Raw genomic sequence first — 18,718 nt, forward strand, 5'->3', positions numbered from 1 at the left:
CTTGAGATTGTCCAATTTCATGGAGCAATCGATATCGAATTGCGTCCAAAACTTAGGGAATGCCATAATGTTGTGGGAGGAGTCATTTGGTGAGTTTTGAGTGAAATCCAATGGCCAAAACTATACAAAACACCAACCACTTCATTTCAGAACGAACTTCGTAAGAACAAAATCGATTTCGTGGACCAATCGATATCAGATTGTGTCCAAAACTTGGGGAACATTATAATATGGTGGGAGGAGTCATTTGGGGGATTTTAAGTGCAATCCAATCTCTAGAACTATGAAATACCCAAACCACTCCATTTCAGAATGAACTTCATACGAACCTGAATTGTCTAATTTAATGGACCAATTGACAAATTCATAATTTCATACATTCGCATGACTTCTTTACTTAGTGATTTTGCTTAGTTTCTCATTATTTTGAATCACTTACCTCTTTTTGTTTGTTTTGTAGGTTAAGACAGCAAGAGATCACATTTGATGCAATCCATGCTTGTTAAGGGCTGATTGGGATAAGAGGAATATGAGCTTAAAGACAAAACCAATTTGGGCCACACTCCTTGTCAGTCCAGTTTCGTGGGTCATCTTGCAGTCCTCATTTCAGCAACTTACACAGGTCGGATGAGGGGACATCCTTGATAGAAGTTATTCCAATGGTTGTCTATTATCACATATCCAAATTTCAGCCCAATGGGATAAATCTGGAGCCCTTAGCACGTCAAAGACTTAACTAAGTTCACAGAAATGTCATGTTGGCTGCCATCACATTTAAAGGTGTCTACATCCCTGGAGCCATGTGCTAAGTATGGGCAGCCACACATGGGAGTCAAATCAGCTCAGAAACTCAGAAGGATAAACAAAAGTCAAGTTTCCATTAAAAACCAATACCAAAGCATGTATTTGGTAGCTGGAGCAGGTGGCAAGTATGGGCATCTGGAGTAGGTGGCAAGTATGGGCTGCTGGAGTTGTTGGGAGCAGCTAAGAGAGGTGTGCTTCACCAGCCAAAGGGGAGGACGAAATTGTACTCTATAAATAGAGGGCTGCACACTCATTCAAAGATATAGAGAGAGTCAGATACACATTTTCACTTCATCCATTACTCTCATACACACATTCAGATTCACCACAAAGAGAGAAGAGAGCTTGTAGCTATCCTGGGAATTCCTTGCTACCATCATCTAGTTCTTCTCCTCTCTTTATCCTATCTATGTATTTCTTATTTTCTGTATTCATAGTTATGTTTAACTAATCCATTTAGTTGGGGCATAGGATGAAGCCCTTGTCATGAATATTCAATGTTATGGATGATTTTATAGTTAATTGATTTCCTTACTTTCATTATCAAATTGTTAATCTCCAGCCTATTATGTGCTTGATGTATGTTTTCTTGGAGTAGCTAACTAGGATTTTATGCATCTAGCACAAGTTGGGAAGGGGTTTAGATTCACCAATTCTACTCTCCTTTCACAAGCAACATATGAATGGCCTAAGAATCATTCAAGGGGTTAATAGCCATAGGTTGACTAGGACAGATACCATGTTCTAGGACTTGTGTGATTATCATATTCTCATGGAGCTTAATGACTCTTGTATGCTTTATTCTAAGTAGATACCATGCTTAGGTTGCATATTAGAGATCACGTGTTGTGCAGATACCATGCAAAATTACATGCCTTAGGAGAATCATGCATCCTGCACCTAGATACCATAGGCTTGTATGCGATAATCTATTGTTGATGAAGCTTGAGTCAACTTCTATGCATTCATAACTTGGATAGGAAAACTAGCGGTTGATTCCAAGGCTCTAACACCTCAATTATTGTTTCACAATCTGTTAATTGCAGCCATTGTTTACTTTCAAGCACTTTCATTTCACTTTCTTCTTTTCATTTCAACCACAAAAACCCCCCATTTCTAGTGCGTGTGTGGTGGTAGGATTCTGTCCTAGACCTTGAGTAATTAGCAAGAGGCATTGTTGAATTCGACCTTGCCTTTAGCTAGTTAGTCAGTTTCCTTGTTCTATGTTTTCCTAGCATTCTAAGTAATTTAACTTGGAACCAAGTTACCATTCTCCGTGGGATCGACCTCGTATTTACATAAGCTATACTATAAACGGTTCGTGCACTTGCGAGAATTAAAGTTGCTATTTTTAATAACTCATTTTAGATGTTAGGAATTGAATCAACAAGTTGTTGGCGCCGTTGCCGGGGAACCGGTAACGTTGGTGCTATAGTTAGATTACTTTGATTGTTTTGTTTTTGTTTGTTTCATTTGTTTCTTTTCGTTGGTTTTTCTTTTAGTATTCAGTTTTTGTATTTAGTTGTTATCTCTATTGAAAGCACTGAATTGAGTTCCTTGGTGTGTGCATGTCCGAATCTAACGAGGAGCAAAGTTCACCTGAGCCACTTTCACCAAGAACCCTTGCTGTACGTGCTGGTTTGAGGAGGAATTATAGTTCTTCAAGCGCTGATTCTAAAAGTTCCGAATCTGAAGGTTCAAGCACGATGGCAGAGATTCCGAACAACAACAATAATGTTGAAGGAGGTGGTGCACTTGTTGTCCAACCTCGAAAACCCCTGCGTGAGTTTTCCATTCCCAAAGTCACCGATCAACCTTCGTGCATCATCTATCCTCATCTCACAGTTGACAGGTTTGGGCTTAAAAGTGGTATAATTCATCTTCTTCCAACTTATTATGATAATACCACTGAGGATCCTTACATGCATATTAAGCAATTCTTTGAAATATGTGCTACGATCAAAATTCATGGCCTTGATGATGAGCAGATTAAGATGAGGCTATTCCCATTCAGTTTAAAAGATAAGGCTAAGTCTTGGTTATACTCTTTGCCTAATGCTTCAATTCGTACTTGGGATGAGCTTTCTAATAAGTTTTTGTAGAAATTCTTTCCAGCTCAAAAGACTAACAAGATTAGAAAGGAAATCCTTGGTTTCACACAAAAGGAAGGAGAAGCTTTTCATGAATGTTGGGAGAGGTACAAGGAGATGATAAGTGCTTGATTCAGAAAGGATGATGGTAGATGCAACAAGTGGAGAAGGAGTGATGAACAAAACAGCAGATGAGGCTTTTACCCTCTTTGAATCCTTGAGTGCTAACTCTCAACAATGGAGCCACAATAAAGGAAGAGGAGCTCCTATGAAAGCTGTGGTCTCTGAGGTAAGTACTAATAATGAGATTGCTGCAAAACTTGATGTTATCGTTCTTTGCTTCATGGCAGTGGTGGCCCTCTAGGAAACAAAGTAGAAGTTCAAGATTAATCTTTTGCAGAGCACATGTTAGAACAAGCAAATGCCCTTCAAGCAAGGAATCCTAATAATGATCCTTACTCAAACACGTACAATCCGGGGTGGAGAAATCATCCTAATTTCAAGTGGAGCAATAACCCAAATGTGCAACAATCTCAAGGACCTCCCCCAGGATTTCAAATACAACAAAGGCAATTCCAGCAAGCTCCCCAACAAGTGCAAGAGCAAAGGGGTGATCAAATGGGAGAATTGCAAGACATGTTCAAGAAGTTCATGGGGCAACAGATGCAAACCAATCAAAATCTTCAAAATGCAGTGAACAAACTAGAAGTGCAAGTTGGGCAGATTGCATCCTCCATGAGCAATACGGCATCCGGAACATTTCCAAGCCAAACAGAGGTGAATCCAAGGCATCAAGAGGATGCTAAAGCAGTACACGTCTTGAGAAGAGATAAACAAGTTGATAACAAGGTTGGAGATGTCAACGAAGAGCAAGAAGATGGAGAAATCGTGGAGATCATTCAACCACCACATGGGCAGCCCACAGCTTCCAACAAATAGTCCCTCAATCCTTCTGGAAAGAGCACAAACCCTAAGGTATCATCTAATGCTAATCAAGTTCCAATTTCAACTAATGCTTTTAGGCCTATTGCACCTTTTCCCAGCAGGTTATCAAAGTCAAAGAAAGATCAAGGCTTGGATGAGATAATGGAAACATTCAAGAAGGTGCAAATCAACATCCTATTGCTCAATGCCATTGCTCAGATTCCAAAGTATGCAAAAATTTTGAAGGATCTATGCACTAACAAGATGAGATTCAAAGAGCATGAACAAGTTGCATTGAGTGAAGAGGTAAGTGCAGTGTTACAAAGAAAGCTACCTCCAAAGCTAAAGGATCCAGGTTCATTTTCTATACCTTGCATAGTTGGTGATTTTAAGTTTGAAAAAGCTTTGCTTGATCTTGGTGCTTCTATAAACCTTATGCCATATCATGTTTATGAGAAACTTAACCTTGGTGAGTTGCAAGCCACATCTGTGAGCATTCAATTGGCAGATAGAACTATTAGGTACCCTAAGGGCATTCTAGAAGATGTTTTGGTGAAAGTGGAAGAGCTAATTTTGCCAGTGATTTCTTGGTGTTGGAAAATGGAAGAAGCACCAATTCATGACAATCAGTTACTACTCATTCTAGTTTCGGCCATTCATGGAACTGCGGTGCTATTATTGATGTGAAGAAGGGTACATTGACCATGAACGTGTTTGATGAGACAATAGCATTCAAAGTGTTTGAAGCCTCCAAGTTTCCAAGTGATGAGCATGAAGTTTTCCAGCTTGATGCAATTGATACTATGGTGAAAGAAGCACTGCCAATGAGTTATTTGGAGCCCATTGAAGCATGCATCACACAAAGCATAAGGAAAGATGAAGTGGACAACTTAGAGGCTGTGATCTCTCGTTTACTTTTTGAGCTTGTTTGCAGCATGGATAGCTACATAGAAGTTGGAAAGAGGTATGCAAACCAATTTGAATCATTACCCCCACCTTCTAATAAGGTTTTACCTTCTATTGTGCAGGCACCAGAGTTGGAATTAAAACAATTGCCAAAACATCTTAAATATGCTTATTTAGGTGAAAATGAGACTCTACCTATTATTATTGCCTCACACCTCGAACCAAATGATGAGAAGAAGCTTTTGAGAGTTCTAAAAGAGCACAAAACTGCAATTGGGTGGAGCATTGCAGATATCAAAGGCATAATTCCAACACTATGCATGCACAAGATATTATTGGAAGACAACGCAATGCCTAAGAGGGATGCCCAAAGACGTCTCAATCCAAACATGAAGGAGGTGGTAAGGAAAGAGGTAATGAAGCTTTTAGATGTTGGTATTATTTACCCTATATTTGATAGTAAATGGGTGAGCCCAGTGCAAGTTGTCCCCAAGAAGTCAGGTATCACAGTGGTGAAGAATGAAGCAAACGAGCTTGTACCTACACGGGTGACCACGGGCTGGAGAGTTTGCATTGATTATAGGAAGCTCAACACAGCAACAAGTAAGGATCACTTCCCTCTTCCATTCATTGATCAGATGCTTGAGAGATTGGCTGGCCATAGCCACTATTGCTTCCTTGATGGATATTCAGGCTACAACCAAATCGCCATAGCCCCAGAGGATCAAGAGAAGACGACCTTCACATGTCCCTTTGGCACTTTCGCTTATAGGAGGATGCCTTTTGGTCTCTGTAACGCCCCAGCCACTTTTCAAAGGTGCATGATGAGCATTTTCTCCGACATGGTAGAAAGGTTCATTGAGGTATTCATGGATGACTTCTCTGTCTTTGGTGATTCTTTTGATCAATGCTTGCATAACTTATCCAAGGTGTTAGCTAGATGTGAACAGACTAATCTTGTGCTTAATTGGGAAAAATGTCATTTTATGGTTAACCAAGGCATAGTTCTTGGTCATATCATCTCTAGTAAAGGAATCGAGGTAGATAAAGCTAAGATTGAATTGATTACCTCCATGCCCTCACCTACTTCTATCAAAGAAGTACGTTCTTTCCTTGGCCATGCAGGTTTCTATAGGCGTTTGAATAAGGAATTTTCTAAGATTGCGAGGCCTTTGTGCAATCTCCTTGCCAAGACATGGATTTTGTCTTTGATCAAAACTATTATGCTGTTTGAGCCGTTTTGGGACAGCGAATTGATAAGAAGCCACATGCCATCTACTATGCTAGTAGAACCCTCAACGATGCCCAACTCAACTATTCCACCACAGAGAAGGAGCTGTTAGCTGTCATATTTTCTTTGGAAAAGTTCAGATCATATCTGATTACTAACAAGGTTATTGTTTACACTGATCATGCAGCATTAAAATACTTGTTAGCCAAGAAGGATGCCAAGCCACGACTCATTAGATGGATTCTCTTATTGCAAGAGTTTGACCTGGAGATAAAAGATAAGAAAGGAAGTGAGAATGTCGTGGCTGATCACTTGAGTAGATTGGTGCATGTATCTAATGAAGAGGAGGATTCATTGCCATTGCATGAAAGCTTCCCTGATGAGCAACTCTTCTCCATTTGTGCTTTGAATTCTCTCAATCCATTGCCTTGGTTTGCTGATATTGTTAACTATTTGTGCACTAATGAACTCCCTACAGGGTTATCTACGTTCCAACGTGACAAGCTTAGGAAGCAAGCAAGATACTACTTTTGGGATGATCCATATCTATTCAAGCATTACCTGCAGACCAAGTAATTCGAAGGTGTGTGCCTGAAGGTGATTTTAAGAGCATTCTAGAGTTTTGTCACTCCCACACATGCGGAGGCCATTTTGGAGCAAAGAAGACTGCCAGCAAAGTGCTACAATCAGGTTTCTTTTGGCCTACCCTTTTTAAGGATGCTTATGTTTTTTGTGCTTCATGTGATAGATGCCAACGGATGGGTAATTTACATGCTAGAAATCAGATGCCTCTCACCAATATCCTAATCATTGATATATTTGATGTTTGGGGAATTGATTTCATGGGCCCTTTTCCTACCTCTTATGGATTTGAATATATATTAGTTGCTGTCGATTATGTTTCTAAATGGGTGGAAGCCATTGCCACTAAAACTAATGATGCAAAGGTTGTGATTGGTTTTCTCAAAGGAAATATTTTTACAAGGTTTGGCACACCTAGAGCAATCATTAGTGATAGTGGCTCCCACTTTGTTAACCAAGCTTTTGCAGCACTCTTGAAGAAATATGGAATCACGCATAAGGTGGCAACACCCTATCATCCTCAAACTAGTGGGCAGGTGGAGATAAGCAATAGGGAGTTAAGTACATACTTGAAAAGACAGTGAACATCACAAGGAAGGATTGGTCCATGCGTTTGGATGATGCACTGTGGGCTTATAGGACTGCTTATAAGACCCTAGAGGTATGTCTCCGTATAGGCTTGTTTTTGGTAAACCTTGTCACTTACCAGTGGAGCTTGAGCACAGGGCTTATTGGGCAATCAAGGCCTTCAATTTTGATATGAAAGCTGCTGGTGAGAAGAGGAGGCTTCAACTCAATGAGTTGGAGGAGTTGCGACATGAAGCGTATGAGAACGCTAAGCTTTACAAGGAGAAAACAAAGCAATATCATGACAAGAAAATTCTTAGGAAGACGTTTGAGAAAGGGCAGAAGGTTCTCCTATTTAATTCACGCCTTAAGCTTTTTCCAGGTAAGCTTCGTTCTCGGTGGATTGGCCCTTTTGTTATTATTAATGTGTTTGATCATGGCGTAGTGGAGATTCAAAATATTAAGGATGGCAGCACCTTCAAGGTGAATGGACATCGGTTAAAACCTTACTTTGATGCCAATATTGAGTCTCAAGCACTCAAGGAGCCTCACCCACTCTCTTGAAGCTCACCAGAGTTTGGACGTATGGATGAAGACATAAAACTTAGCGCTTCTTGGGAGGCAACCCAAGGTGACCAGGAGAAGATAGAATATGCGAGGAAGCTTGCTTTCATCCTAATTGCTTTTAAGGGGAGTTTTTCTGAACTCTAACATTTGGTTATGTCTTTCCCTTGTCTTTTTTCCTTTCATTTATGAGGCATTTCTTTTTCTTACACTCAAAACATTGAGGACGATGTTTCATTTAAGTTTGGGCGGAAGGATTTAGTTATGTAGTTTCAAATTGTCAAATTTTAAAATTTGAGTGTCTAATGGCCTAAAACGCAGGATTTTGTGTGTTGTTTCGTTATCCTTCCAAACACCTATGATAAGACTTGGATCAAATACTAATATGGTTTCTCAGAAATTGATAGTCATTGTTTAAGGACTTTCTGTGGTTCTGAGTTAACTCTATCTTGCATGTCATCCTTGCACTTATTGAGCACTTTGCCAAGTTAGTCCAATTTCTTGCTACTTGAAGACGTTATGCAATTCTACTTATCTCATGATCTTGGTTTCCTACTCTAGAACTTATTTGAATATCTCTTGAGACATTTTGTTGCCATAGGGAAGTGATTTAGGCCATGTTTGAACCGTTTGAGCCTTTCTAACCATCCCTCTACATGTATTCATCCCTAGTCAACCCATTTGAGCCTATGTTAAGCCTTTCTTTGTGTAAACCATTCCTATCATAATGAACCTCTGTTTTCTTATTCTTACTTATTCTATAAGCAATTAAAGCTATCTTCAAAAGAGAGTTATAAAAAAGAATGCAAGGTTTTTGGAGCAAAAGTGAATCATTAGTGCCATAACCCAAGTGCTGAAAAGAAATAGTTTGGGGGTATTGGTAACTCATCAAAAGAGGTAATGAAGTGTGACCAATGTAGTCACGGCCCTAGGGTGTTATAAAAGAGAAGATCATGGTGATCTAGGGTAAAGAGCCACAAAATTAGGCCAAATAAATAGATATGAAGGTGCTGAAATTATGTTAAAAATCTGCTCATATATGTGTTCCATGCTTGTTACAAAGTTCAGTAATCTCTTATACTCTTACCTATGCTTTAATTGTGCTCAAAATATTGTATATCTCATATCCCTTCTTTCGTTCAACCACTACTCTAAACCTCATTACTACCCTTGTAAAGTCCTTTTGATCCTTGGTGTTGCATGGTATTATGTGGAGAGCAGATTGGATAATGAGCTTATGGGGTTCGGAATTTTTGATTTTGCTCTAAGTGTGTACGCATGTACTTATTTGAGTTGCAGGTGTTGTTCTGATTTGGCATTCACACACTACACTTAAGGATGTCATTGTGAGAATCATGTATGGAACTTAGATTGTGATTTTTATGTTTCTTTGAAACCATATATGTTGGTGATTCTTTGAGGATATTGTTTGGAAGGCTAGTTGCATATTTCCGGTTTCCTAAGTTGTAATTTTCCTTTGTTTTGCTCGAGGACTAGCAAAATCTAAGTTTGGGGGTATTTGATAAGTTCATAGTTTCGTACATTCGCATGACTTCTTTACTTACTGACTTTGCTTAGTTTCTCTTTATTTTGAGTCACTTACCTCTTTTTGTTTGTTTTGTAGGTTAAGACAGCAAGAGATCACATTTGATGCAATCCATGCTTGTTAAGGGCTGATTGGGATAAGAGGAATATGAGCTTAAAGACAAACCCAATTTGGGCCACACTCCATGTCAGTCCAGTTTCGTGGGTCATCTTGCAGTCCTCATTTCATCAACTTACAGTCGGATGAGGACCACTTCGAATTTCCGGAACTCGAGGCGATTTACCACAGCGAGACCTAGCATCACACCCACGCCAGTTCACTCCTTAAAACTATGTCCTCTTTTACCAGAGAGGATTAAGGGCACTGAGACTTTACTGCGAAATTTGTGAGTCTCCCTATAAATTAACATTTCCCAAAATTTCCACCTGCATAAAACACATTTTATAACCCAACTGGCAGCACGCACAATATAATCTCATGCAATTTACACAAATGGCCTTTGGCCTTCAAATGATTCTAGCAGGACTGCCCACAATATTTTTAAAATAATTTAATGCATCAAACATGCATATAACAAATTCAAAATCAATTTGTGCACACCTTCACTCACTTAGTCCCGAGGACAAGCCTCAATTCAACCAAGTTCCAAAACTAGCCTCACCACACAACCTAAGTGAGGTTTAACCCGCGGATGCACCTAGTAACTTCAGGCCTCGACCCTTTCTCGAGGATCAAGCCACACGTAGTTCTTTCGTATCAATCCTGGCTCCTAATATCAAATAAACCATTACTACCATACAAATTCTAGGATTTATCCATCAAAACTCACCAAACACAATCACAATATCACCCCTCATCGGCGGGCCTTTTGACCTCGTATGAAAGTCTCAACACTGCCGGCTACTCCTACGACACGTGCGACCACAACCATGGGCCTAGCTACATTACGACCAGCCGCACACAATCATATCTCCCTCATCGTCGGGACGCACCGGCCACGTATGGGTCTATCAACACGCCGGCTACTCCTCGACACGTGCGACCTCAACTCGGGCTGGCTACATTCTCACCAGCCGCACACAATCATATCTCCCCTCATACGTTGGGATGCACCCGCCACGTATAGGTCTCAACACGCCGGCTACTCCTATTCCCCTCATACGTTGGGATGCACCCGGCCACGTATAGGAGTCTCAACACGCCGGCTACTCCTATGACACGTCGACCTCAACTCGGGCTGGCTACATTCTCACCAGGCCCGCACACAATCATATCTCCCCTCATCGTTGGGATGCACCGGCCGCGTATAGGGTCTGTCAACATGCCGGCTACTCCTATGACACGTGCGACCTCAACTCGGGCTGGCTACATTCTCACCACCCGCACACAATCATATCTCCCCTCATACGTCCGGGACGCACCCGGCCACGTATGGGATGTCAACGCCAACACGGCTACTCCTACGACACGTCGACCTCACTTTGGGCCCGGCTACATTCTCACCAACCATTTAACTGTTCACTTTGGCCTTGGCTACATTCTCACCAGCCATCTAACTGTTCGCTTTGGGCCTGGCTACATTCTCACCAGCCCGCACGGGTTTAAAGGCCTTGACACAATCACAAGATCAGATTTATGTCGCCAAATATCGGGGAGGTACATAGGGTAGTGCGTATAGCACGTAAAATATATATAATTATTTCTAATATCATAAATACCTTAACGAATATAGCATCCGATAAACCACCCAAATAAAATAAATATATTAATATACTAAATCCACATACAATCAAGACCTGTCATTGTGGTCATTTTAATCTTCCTAGGAAGGTAACACTACTTAGGAAGTCTCACGGTCAGCCAAGGGTCAAACTAGCCAACATTTGTCACCGGACCCATGGGGTCCACAACCACCAAATTCTGATCTGACAGTTCCTACAGGTTCTACAAGGTCTAGGACACACGTCCTGCAAGTTTGGTCCAGATTGGACGGTCGGATCGCTCACGATCGCACGATCGGACTTACTAAAACCTTAACCTAGAGTTGGCATTTCCGAGTATCCAGGACTCAGTTTTACGATCCGTCAAATCCTACGATCCTGGTAATACCTAGATCAACATATTATAACCGGGAACATCCAACGGTCCAAACCTAGCTAACCGGAAAATACACAATATCGATATCCGTTTGGGACTCTAACGGTATCAAATTGAAATCAGAGCACACCTACGATCGGCGGTGCGGGTGTCCAAGCGAGGATCGCATTGGGACAAAAGTGACAGAGAGGATCGCATTGGGACAAAAGTGACAACGAGAGGATCGCATTGGGACAAAAATGCCCTCGACAGCGGTGCTCACGCCGCTATACGATCGGCGGTGCACTGGGTGTCCAAAGCGATATCGTATCACGGAAAACTTCTAAATCAAGAGCCAAGACTCCTACCCTAGGTAATACACCTAATTTGGAGTCACTTTTGTTCTTGGACGTACCCCAAAAACTGACCGGAAGTGGCCGAAATCGCATCCCGAAATCTGGCCGAAATCCAATTCGAAAATGGAGCTACCTACACTCAAAATTGATGCAATCCTAACCAACCATCAGCTAGATCATGAAAAATAGGTAGAAATCCATACCTCAATCACCAGAAACGGTGGCCGGAGGAGGGAGATCGAGCCGAAGTTTCAGTGCAAACCGGCCAAAACCTGCATTTTCCGTGGGCGCGGTCGATGTCGAAGTGCAGTCTTGGCGGGTGGCCGGTCCTTTTGCTGGTCTGTCGTGCCATGGATGATGGCGGGAGTTTCGTGGAGAGAGGGAGGAGCTGCCGTCGAGAGAGAAAGACGCAGAGAGAGAGAGAGAGAGAGAGAGAGAGAGAGAGAGAGAGAGAGAGCTGAGGGCTTTTCTGTCTTTTAACCAAAAACCCATTTCAAAATATTTACGATTTTGCCCTTGGTGATGTTTTGCAGTAACTTCTTAATTCTGACTCCGATTTAAGCCCACTCGTCTTTACGGACTCATCTCGCCGTGCTCTACATAGCGGTATTGTCGAAATTCCCAAATTCCTTCTTGATAAGAAATGACCAAATTACCCCTAACCCAAGGGCAATTTCGTAATTTCACTTAAACAAATTAAAATGGGCAATAAATTTGGAGTCAGGTGTTCAGACTACTCCCTTATAAAAATTTCGTCCCCGAAATTTCATAATCACTCTAAATGTTGTGGGTACTGGGCCCAGTATCTACTATTCGGGTTCCCATCGCTACATCCTCCACAATAGGTTGGCGACCAAGCCAATAGCTTCATCCAAACAAGCAGAGGAAGAAAGTCTCCTTCTTTCACTACGAATATCCTTTAATAGCTACTTGTAATGCTTAATCTTCCTCTGAAAGCTAAACGCTTCCATTTGTGATTTGATTCTCTTCCAGCTCTCCCATGAAGAGAGTCCAAACTCTTTGACTTGTTGATATCTTCCTTCTTTCTTTAGAATCGATACGCAACATTGCCAACACGATTCTTTGAGAGGGATGTCAGAAAGGATCATTTTTACCGAATTGTAATCATCATCTTCCTCTCTCTACCATGACCCATTTCTGATTCAGATGAAAGATTTCTACTCAAACGTGCTCACATGAGGTGAGACCCCAAAGCAATCTCTTCATCTCCACAGTAGGTTTACCAAATCCATCTAGGCCTCATCCTTGGATTTGACTATAGTATTCCCACCACACACGAGCCTCCTTCTATAAGAGAAATACGGCTATCTAAATCTTTTTCCACACGTCCTTCTGATCATGAATCCAGTGATTCAATCTTCGAGAATTCACTTTTCTCAAAGAAAGGTTGAGCTCTTATTATCTTCTACTTCGTGCTCAATGCACACAATCGAGAATTAGCAACTTGTTCAGGCAATGGAGGATCTCTAAAAATGAGTTTATCAGCTCCATGTCCTCCTGCCCATAAGAACTCAACAACCTTCATCGTAGGAACATCCAACTGTACCTTAGAGTGCAGTGTTGTCCCCATCTGAAACTTCCGGTTCCTGCTCACCATCTTAGGACTTAGAAATAACCACTGCTGTGGTAAAGCTCCGGCTCTACTTCTGCCTCATCGGCCTACATATCTTTCCTCTTCTTCTTTCTCAACTTGGTTCCATTTCCAGAAGGATGGGCAGAAGTAACCCAAGTCGCAGGTCAAACTCACAGTGGCGGACTTCCAAGTAATGTTGGAGTTCAAATTCACTGCGTGAGAGAGCAAGGAGGAAGAACCATAACGTTCCACTCCTGTCAATCACAGCATTTAAGCCCACGCGAGTGAGATGATACTCCACCCAACACTACTACTTCTCAATTCAATATGTCACGACCCTCCTTGGTCGGACTCACAACTCCTCCATTCCCTTGTAACTTGTCTATCACCTTTCTCTGACAATTTCATGTCGTCTCAGCGGATTCAATACTTTTAGCTCTTCCTTTTTCCTTATATAGGATATTGAGACATGACAATTTGGATAGACACGTTTCTAGGAGCGTGACACCCTTAAGTGTACTCATCAATACCCTAAATCCATCCATGTCAAAAAGTCCTCCGCGTCAAAATGATGACGTCCCGTGACAGAACCCATCATGATCCCACAACAGGTTGCACACAAGGTACTGGGTCCATAGAAATTGAACCCAAGCTCTGCCAAGGCGACAGGACCCGCCCCGAATTTCTCGAAACCGAGATGAACCCTACGGAGACCTCGGCATCACACCCATGCCGGGTTCACTCCTTAAAACTATGTCCTCTTTTACGATAGGATTTAGGGCACGAGACTTTCTGCCTAAATTTGTGAGTCTCTCTGTAAATTTAACATTTCCCAAAATTTCCACCTGCATAAAACACATTTTATAACCCAACCGGTAGCACGCACAATATAATCTCATGCAATTTACACAAATGGCCTCTGGCCTTCAAATGATTCTAGCAGCACTGCCCACAATGTTTTGAAAATAATTTAATGCATCAAACATGCATATAACAAATTCAAAATCTATTTATGCACACCTTCACTCACTTAGTCCCCAGGACAATTCTCAATTCAACCAAGTTCCAAAACTAGCCTCACCACAAAACCTAAGTGAGGTATAACCCGCGGCTGCACCTAGTAACTTCAGGTGCCTCGTACCCTTTCTGAGGGATCAAGCCACATGTAGTTCTTTCGTATCAATCCTAGCTCCTAATATCAAATAAACCATTACTACCATACAAATTCAAACATTCTAGGATTTATCCATCACAACTCACCAAACACAATCACAATATCACCCCTCATACGACGGGATGCACCCGGCCTCGTATGGGGTGTGTCAACACGCCGGCTACTCCTACGACACGTGCGACCTCAACCATGGGCCTGGCTACATTCTCACCATCCCGCACACAATCATATCTCCCCTCATGCGTAGGACACATCCGGCCACGTATGAGAGTCCGCAACACGCCGGCTACTCTTACGACACGTCGACCTCAACTCTGGCCTGGCTACATTCTCACCACCGCACACAAACATATCTCCCCTCATACGTCGGGGCCTCGCCACGTATGGGGTGCATCAACTCGCCGGCTACTCCTCGACACATGCGACCTCAACTCAGGGCCTGGCTACATTCTCACCGCCCGCACACAATCATATCTCCCCTCATGCGTGGGGCCTCGGCCACCTATGGGTCTGTCAACACGCCGGCTACTCCTCGACACGTGCGACCTCAACTCAGGCACGGCTACATTCTCACCAGCCCGCACAATCATATCTCCCCTCATCGTCGGGCACCGCCACGTATGGGTCATCAACTGTGGCCGCTCGCCTCGACCGTCGACCTCAACTCTAGGCTGGCTACATTCTCACCAGCCCGCACACAATCATATCTCCCCTCATCGTCGGGGCCTTGCACCCGGCCACGTGTAGGTCATCAACTGCGCGGCTACTCCTCGACACGTGCGACCTCAACTCTAGGCCTTGCTACATTCTCACCACCTGCACACAATCATGTCTCCCCTCATGCGTCGAGACACACCCGGCCACGTGGGTCTGTCAACACACCGGCTACTCCTACGACACGTGCGACCTCAACTCGGGCCTGGCTACATTCTCATAAGCCGTTTAATTCACTTTGGACTGACTACATTCTCACGACCATCTAACTGTTCGCTTTGGGCTGGCTGCATTCTCACCTGACCATCTAAGCTGTTAAGCTTTGGGCCTGGCTACATTCTCACCAGCCCGCATGGGTTTAAAGGCCTCGACACAATCACAAGACGGTATTTACGTGTCATGAATATCGGAGAGGTACACAGGGGTAGTGCGTGTAGCACTTCAAACTGACATTCTAAACTCTTTTATACCTTTGTACATCCACGTAAAATATATATATAATTATTTCTAATATCATAAATACCTTAACGAATATAGCATCCGATGAACCACCCAAATAAAATAAATATATTAATATACTAAATCCACATACAATCAAGACCTATTATTGTGGTCATTTTAATCTTCCTAGGAAGGTAACACTACCTGGGAAGTCTCACGGTCACCCAGGGTCAAACTACCCAACCTTGGTCAGCGGACCCATAGGGTCCATAACCTCAAATTCTGATCTATGATTCTGCAGTTTTGGTGCGGTCGGACGGTCGGATCGCTCACGATCGCACGATCGGACGGTTACTAAAACCTAACCTAGGGTTGGCATTTCGAGTATTCGGGACTCCGTTTCGATCCGTCAAATCCTACGATCCTGGTAATACCTAGATCAACATAGTTTAACCGGAGACCATCCAGCGGTCCAAACCTAGCGAACCGGAAAATTACGCAATATGTGATATCAGTTCGGGACTCTAGCGGTATCAAGTTGAAATCCGAGCACACCTCGGCTCGTGACAGCGAGAGATCGCATTGGGACAAAAATGCCCTCGGCAGCGGTGCCCACGCGCCGCTATCTGCGCCCGCGCATGGGTGTCCAAAGTGATATCGCATCGCTGGAAAACTTCCAAATCAAGAGCCAAGACTCCTACCCTAGGTAATACACCTACTTTGGAGTCACTTTTGTTCTTGGGCGTACCCCAAAACTGACCTAAGTGGCGAAATCTCATCCCGAAATCCGACCAAATCCAATTCGAAAATCGAGCTACCTACACTCAAAATTGATGCAATCCTAACCAACCATCGGCTAGATCATAAAAAATAGGTAGAAATCCATAACTCAATCACCAAAAATAGTGGCGGAGGAGGAGATCAGTAGGCGGTTTCGACCTAAAACCACCAAAAACACGCATTTTCCAGTATTGGGGGCGGCCGATGTCGGGAAGGGCAGTCTTGTGTGGTGGCCCTTTGGCATTGGTCGTCATTGCCATGGACAATGGCGGAGTTTGAAGAGAGAGAGGAGGAGCTGCCGTCGGGAGAGAGAGAGAGAGAGAGAGAGAGAGAGAGAGAGAGAGAGAGAGAGAGTGAGGGCTTTTCTATCTTTTAACCAAAAACCCATTTCAAAATATTTACTGATTTTGCCACTGGTGATGTTTTGCAGTAACTTCTTCGTTCTGACTCGATTTAAGCCCACTACATCTCTACGGACTCATCTCGCCGTGCTCTACACAGGTATAGTCGAAATTCCCAAATGCCTTTGGGATAAGAAATGACCAAATTACCCCTACCCCAAGGGCAATTTCGTAATTTCACTTAAATAAATTAAAATGGGCAATAAATTTGGAGTCGGGGTGTTACATCGGATGAGGAGACATCTTTGATAGAAGTTGTTCCAATGGGTGTCTATTATCACATATCCAAATTTCAGCCCAATTGGATAAATCTAGAGCCCTCAACACGTAAAAGACTTAACCAAGTTCACAGAAATGTCATGTTGGCTGCCATCACATTTAAATGTGTCTACATCCCTAGAGCCATGTGCTAAGTATGGGCAACCACACATGGGAGTCAAATCAGCTCAGAAACTCAGAAGGATGAACAAAAGTCAAGTTTTCCATTAAAAAACCATACCAAAGCATGTATTTGGTTTGGGCAGTGTAAGTATGAAATTCTTTGGAGTTGTTGGGAGCACTAAGAGAGGTGTGCTTCACCAGCCAAAGGGAGGACGAAATTGCACTCTATAAATAGAGGGCTGCACACTCATTCAAAGATATAGAGAGTTAGATACACATTTTCACTTCATCCATTACTCTCATACACACATTCAGATTCACCACAAAGAGAGAAGAGAGCTTGGAGCTATCCTGGGAATTCCTTGCTACCATCATCTAGTTCTTCTCCTCTCTTTATCCTATCTATGTATTTCTTATTTTCTGTATTCATAGTTATGTTTAACTAATCCATTTAGTTGGGGCTTAGGATGAAGCCCTTGTCATGAATATTCAATGTTATGGATGATTTTATAGTTAATTGATTTCCTTACTTTCATTATCAAGTTGTTAATCTCCAGCCTATTATGTGCTTGATGTATGTTTTCTTGGAGTAGCAAACTAGGATTTTATGCATCTAGCACAAGTTGGAAAGGGGTTCAGCTTCACCAATTCTACTCTCCTTTCACAAGCAACGTATGAATGGCCTAAGAATCATTGAAGGGGTTAATAACCATAGGTTGACTAGGATGATACCATGTTCTAGGACTTGTGTGATTATCATATTCTCATGGAGCTTAATGACTCTTGTATGCTTTATTCTAAGTAGATACCATGCTTAGGTTGCATATTAGAGATCACGTGTTGTGCAGATACTATGCGCAATTACATGCCTTAGAAGCATCATGCATCCTGCACCTAGATACCATAGGCTTGTATGCGATAATCTATTGTTGATGAAGCTTGAGTCAATTTCTATGCATTCATAACTTGGATAGGAAAACTAGTGGTTGATTCCAAGGCTCTAAGACCTCTCAATTATTGTTCACAATCTGTTAATTGCAGCCATTGTTTACTTTCGAGCACTTTTGTTTCACTTTCTTCTTTTCATTTCAACAACAAAAACACCCCATTTCCAGTGCGTGTGTGGTGCTAGGATTCTTTCCTAGACCTTGAGTAATTAGCAAGAGGCATTGTTGAATTCGACCTTGCCTTTACCTAGTTAGTCAATTTCCTTGTTATATGTTTTTCTAGCATTCTAAGTAATTTATCATGGAACCAAGTTACCATTCTCCGTGGGATCGACATCGTATTTACATAAGCTATACTATAAACGGTTCGTGCACTTGCGAGAATTAAAGTTGCTATTTTTAATAACTCATTTTAGTTGTTAGGAATTGAATCAACACCAATCAATATCGGATTGAATCCAAAACTTGGGGAACATCATAATGTTGTGGGAAAAGTCATTTGGTCAGTTTTAAGCAAAATCCAATGGCTAAAACTATGCAATACACCAACCACTCCATTTCATAACGAACTTCGCACGAACCTGAATTGTCCCATTTCATGGACCAATCGGTATCGGATTGAGTCCAAAACTTGGGGAAC

At 42.3% G+C, this 18,718-nt stretch overlaps 1 protein-coding gene across 1 annotated transcript; it reads left to right on the forward strand.

The window, feature by feature from the left end:
• Positions 1-3,980: 3,980 nt before the first annotated feature.
• On the forward strand, positions 3,981-4,505 carry LOC148917717 (uncharacterized). The gene has a single exon (XM_089050388.1). It carries the CDS (start codon positions 3,981-3,983, stop codon positions 4,503-4,505), a length of 525 nt encoding a protein of 174 aa, XP_088906514.1.
• The last annotated feature ends 14,213 nt before the right edge of the window (positions 4,506-18,718 follow it).

The sequence above is a fragment of the Prunus mume genome, linkage group LG4, assembly GCF_029339155.1.
Source record: "Prunus mume cultivar Tortuosa linkage group LG4, ASM2933915v1, whole genome shotgun sequence".
Classification (NCBI taxonomy): Eukaryota; Viridiplantae; Streptophyta; class Magnoliopsida; order Rosales; family Rosaceae; genus Prunus; species Prunus mume.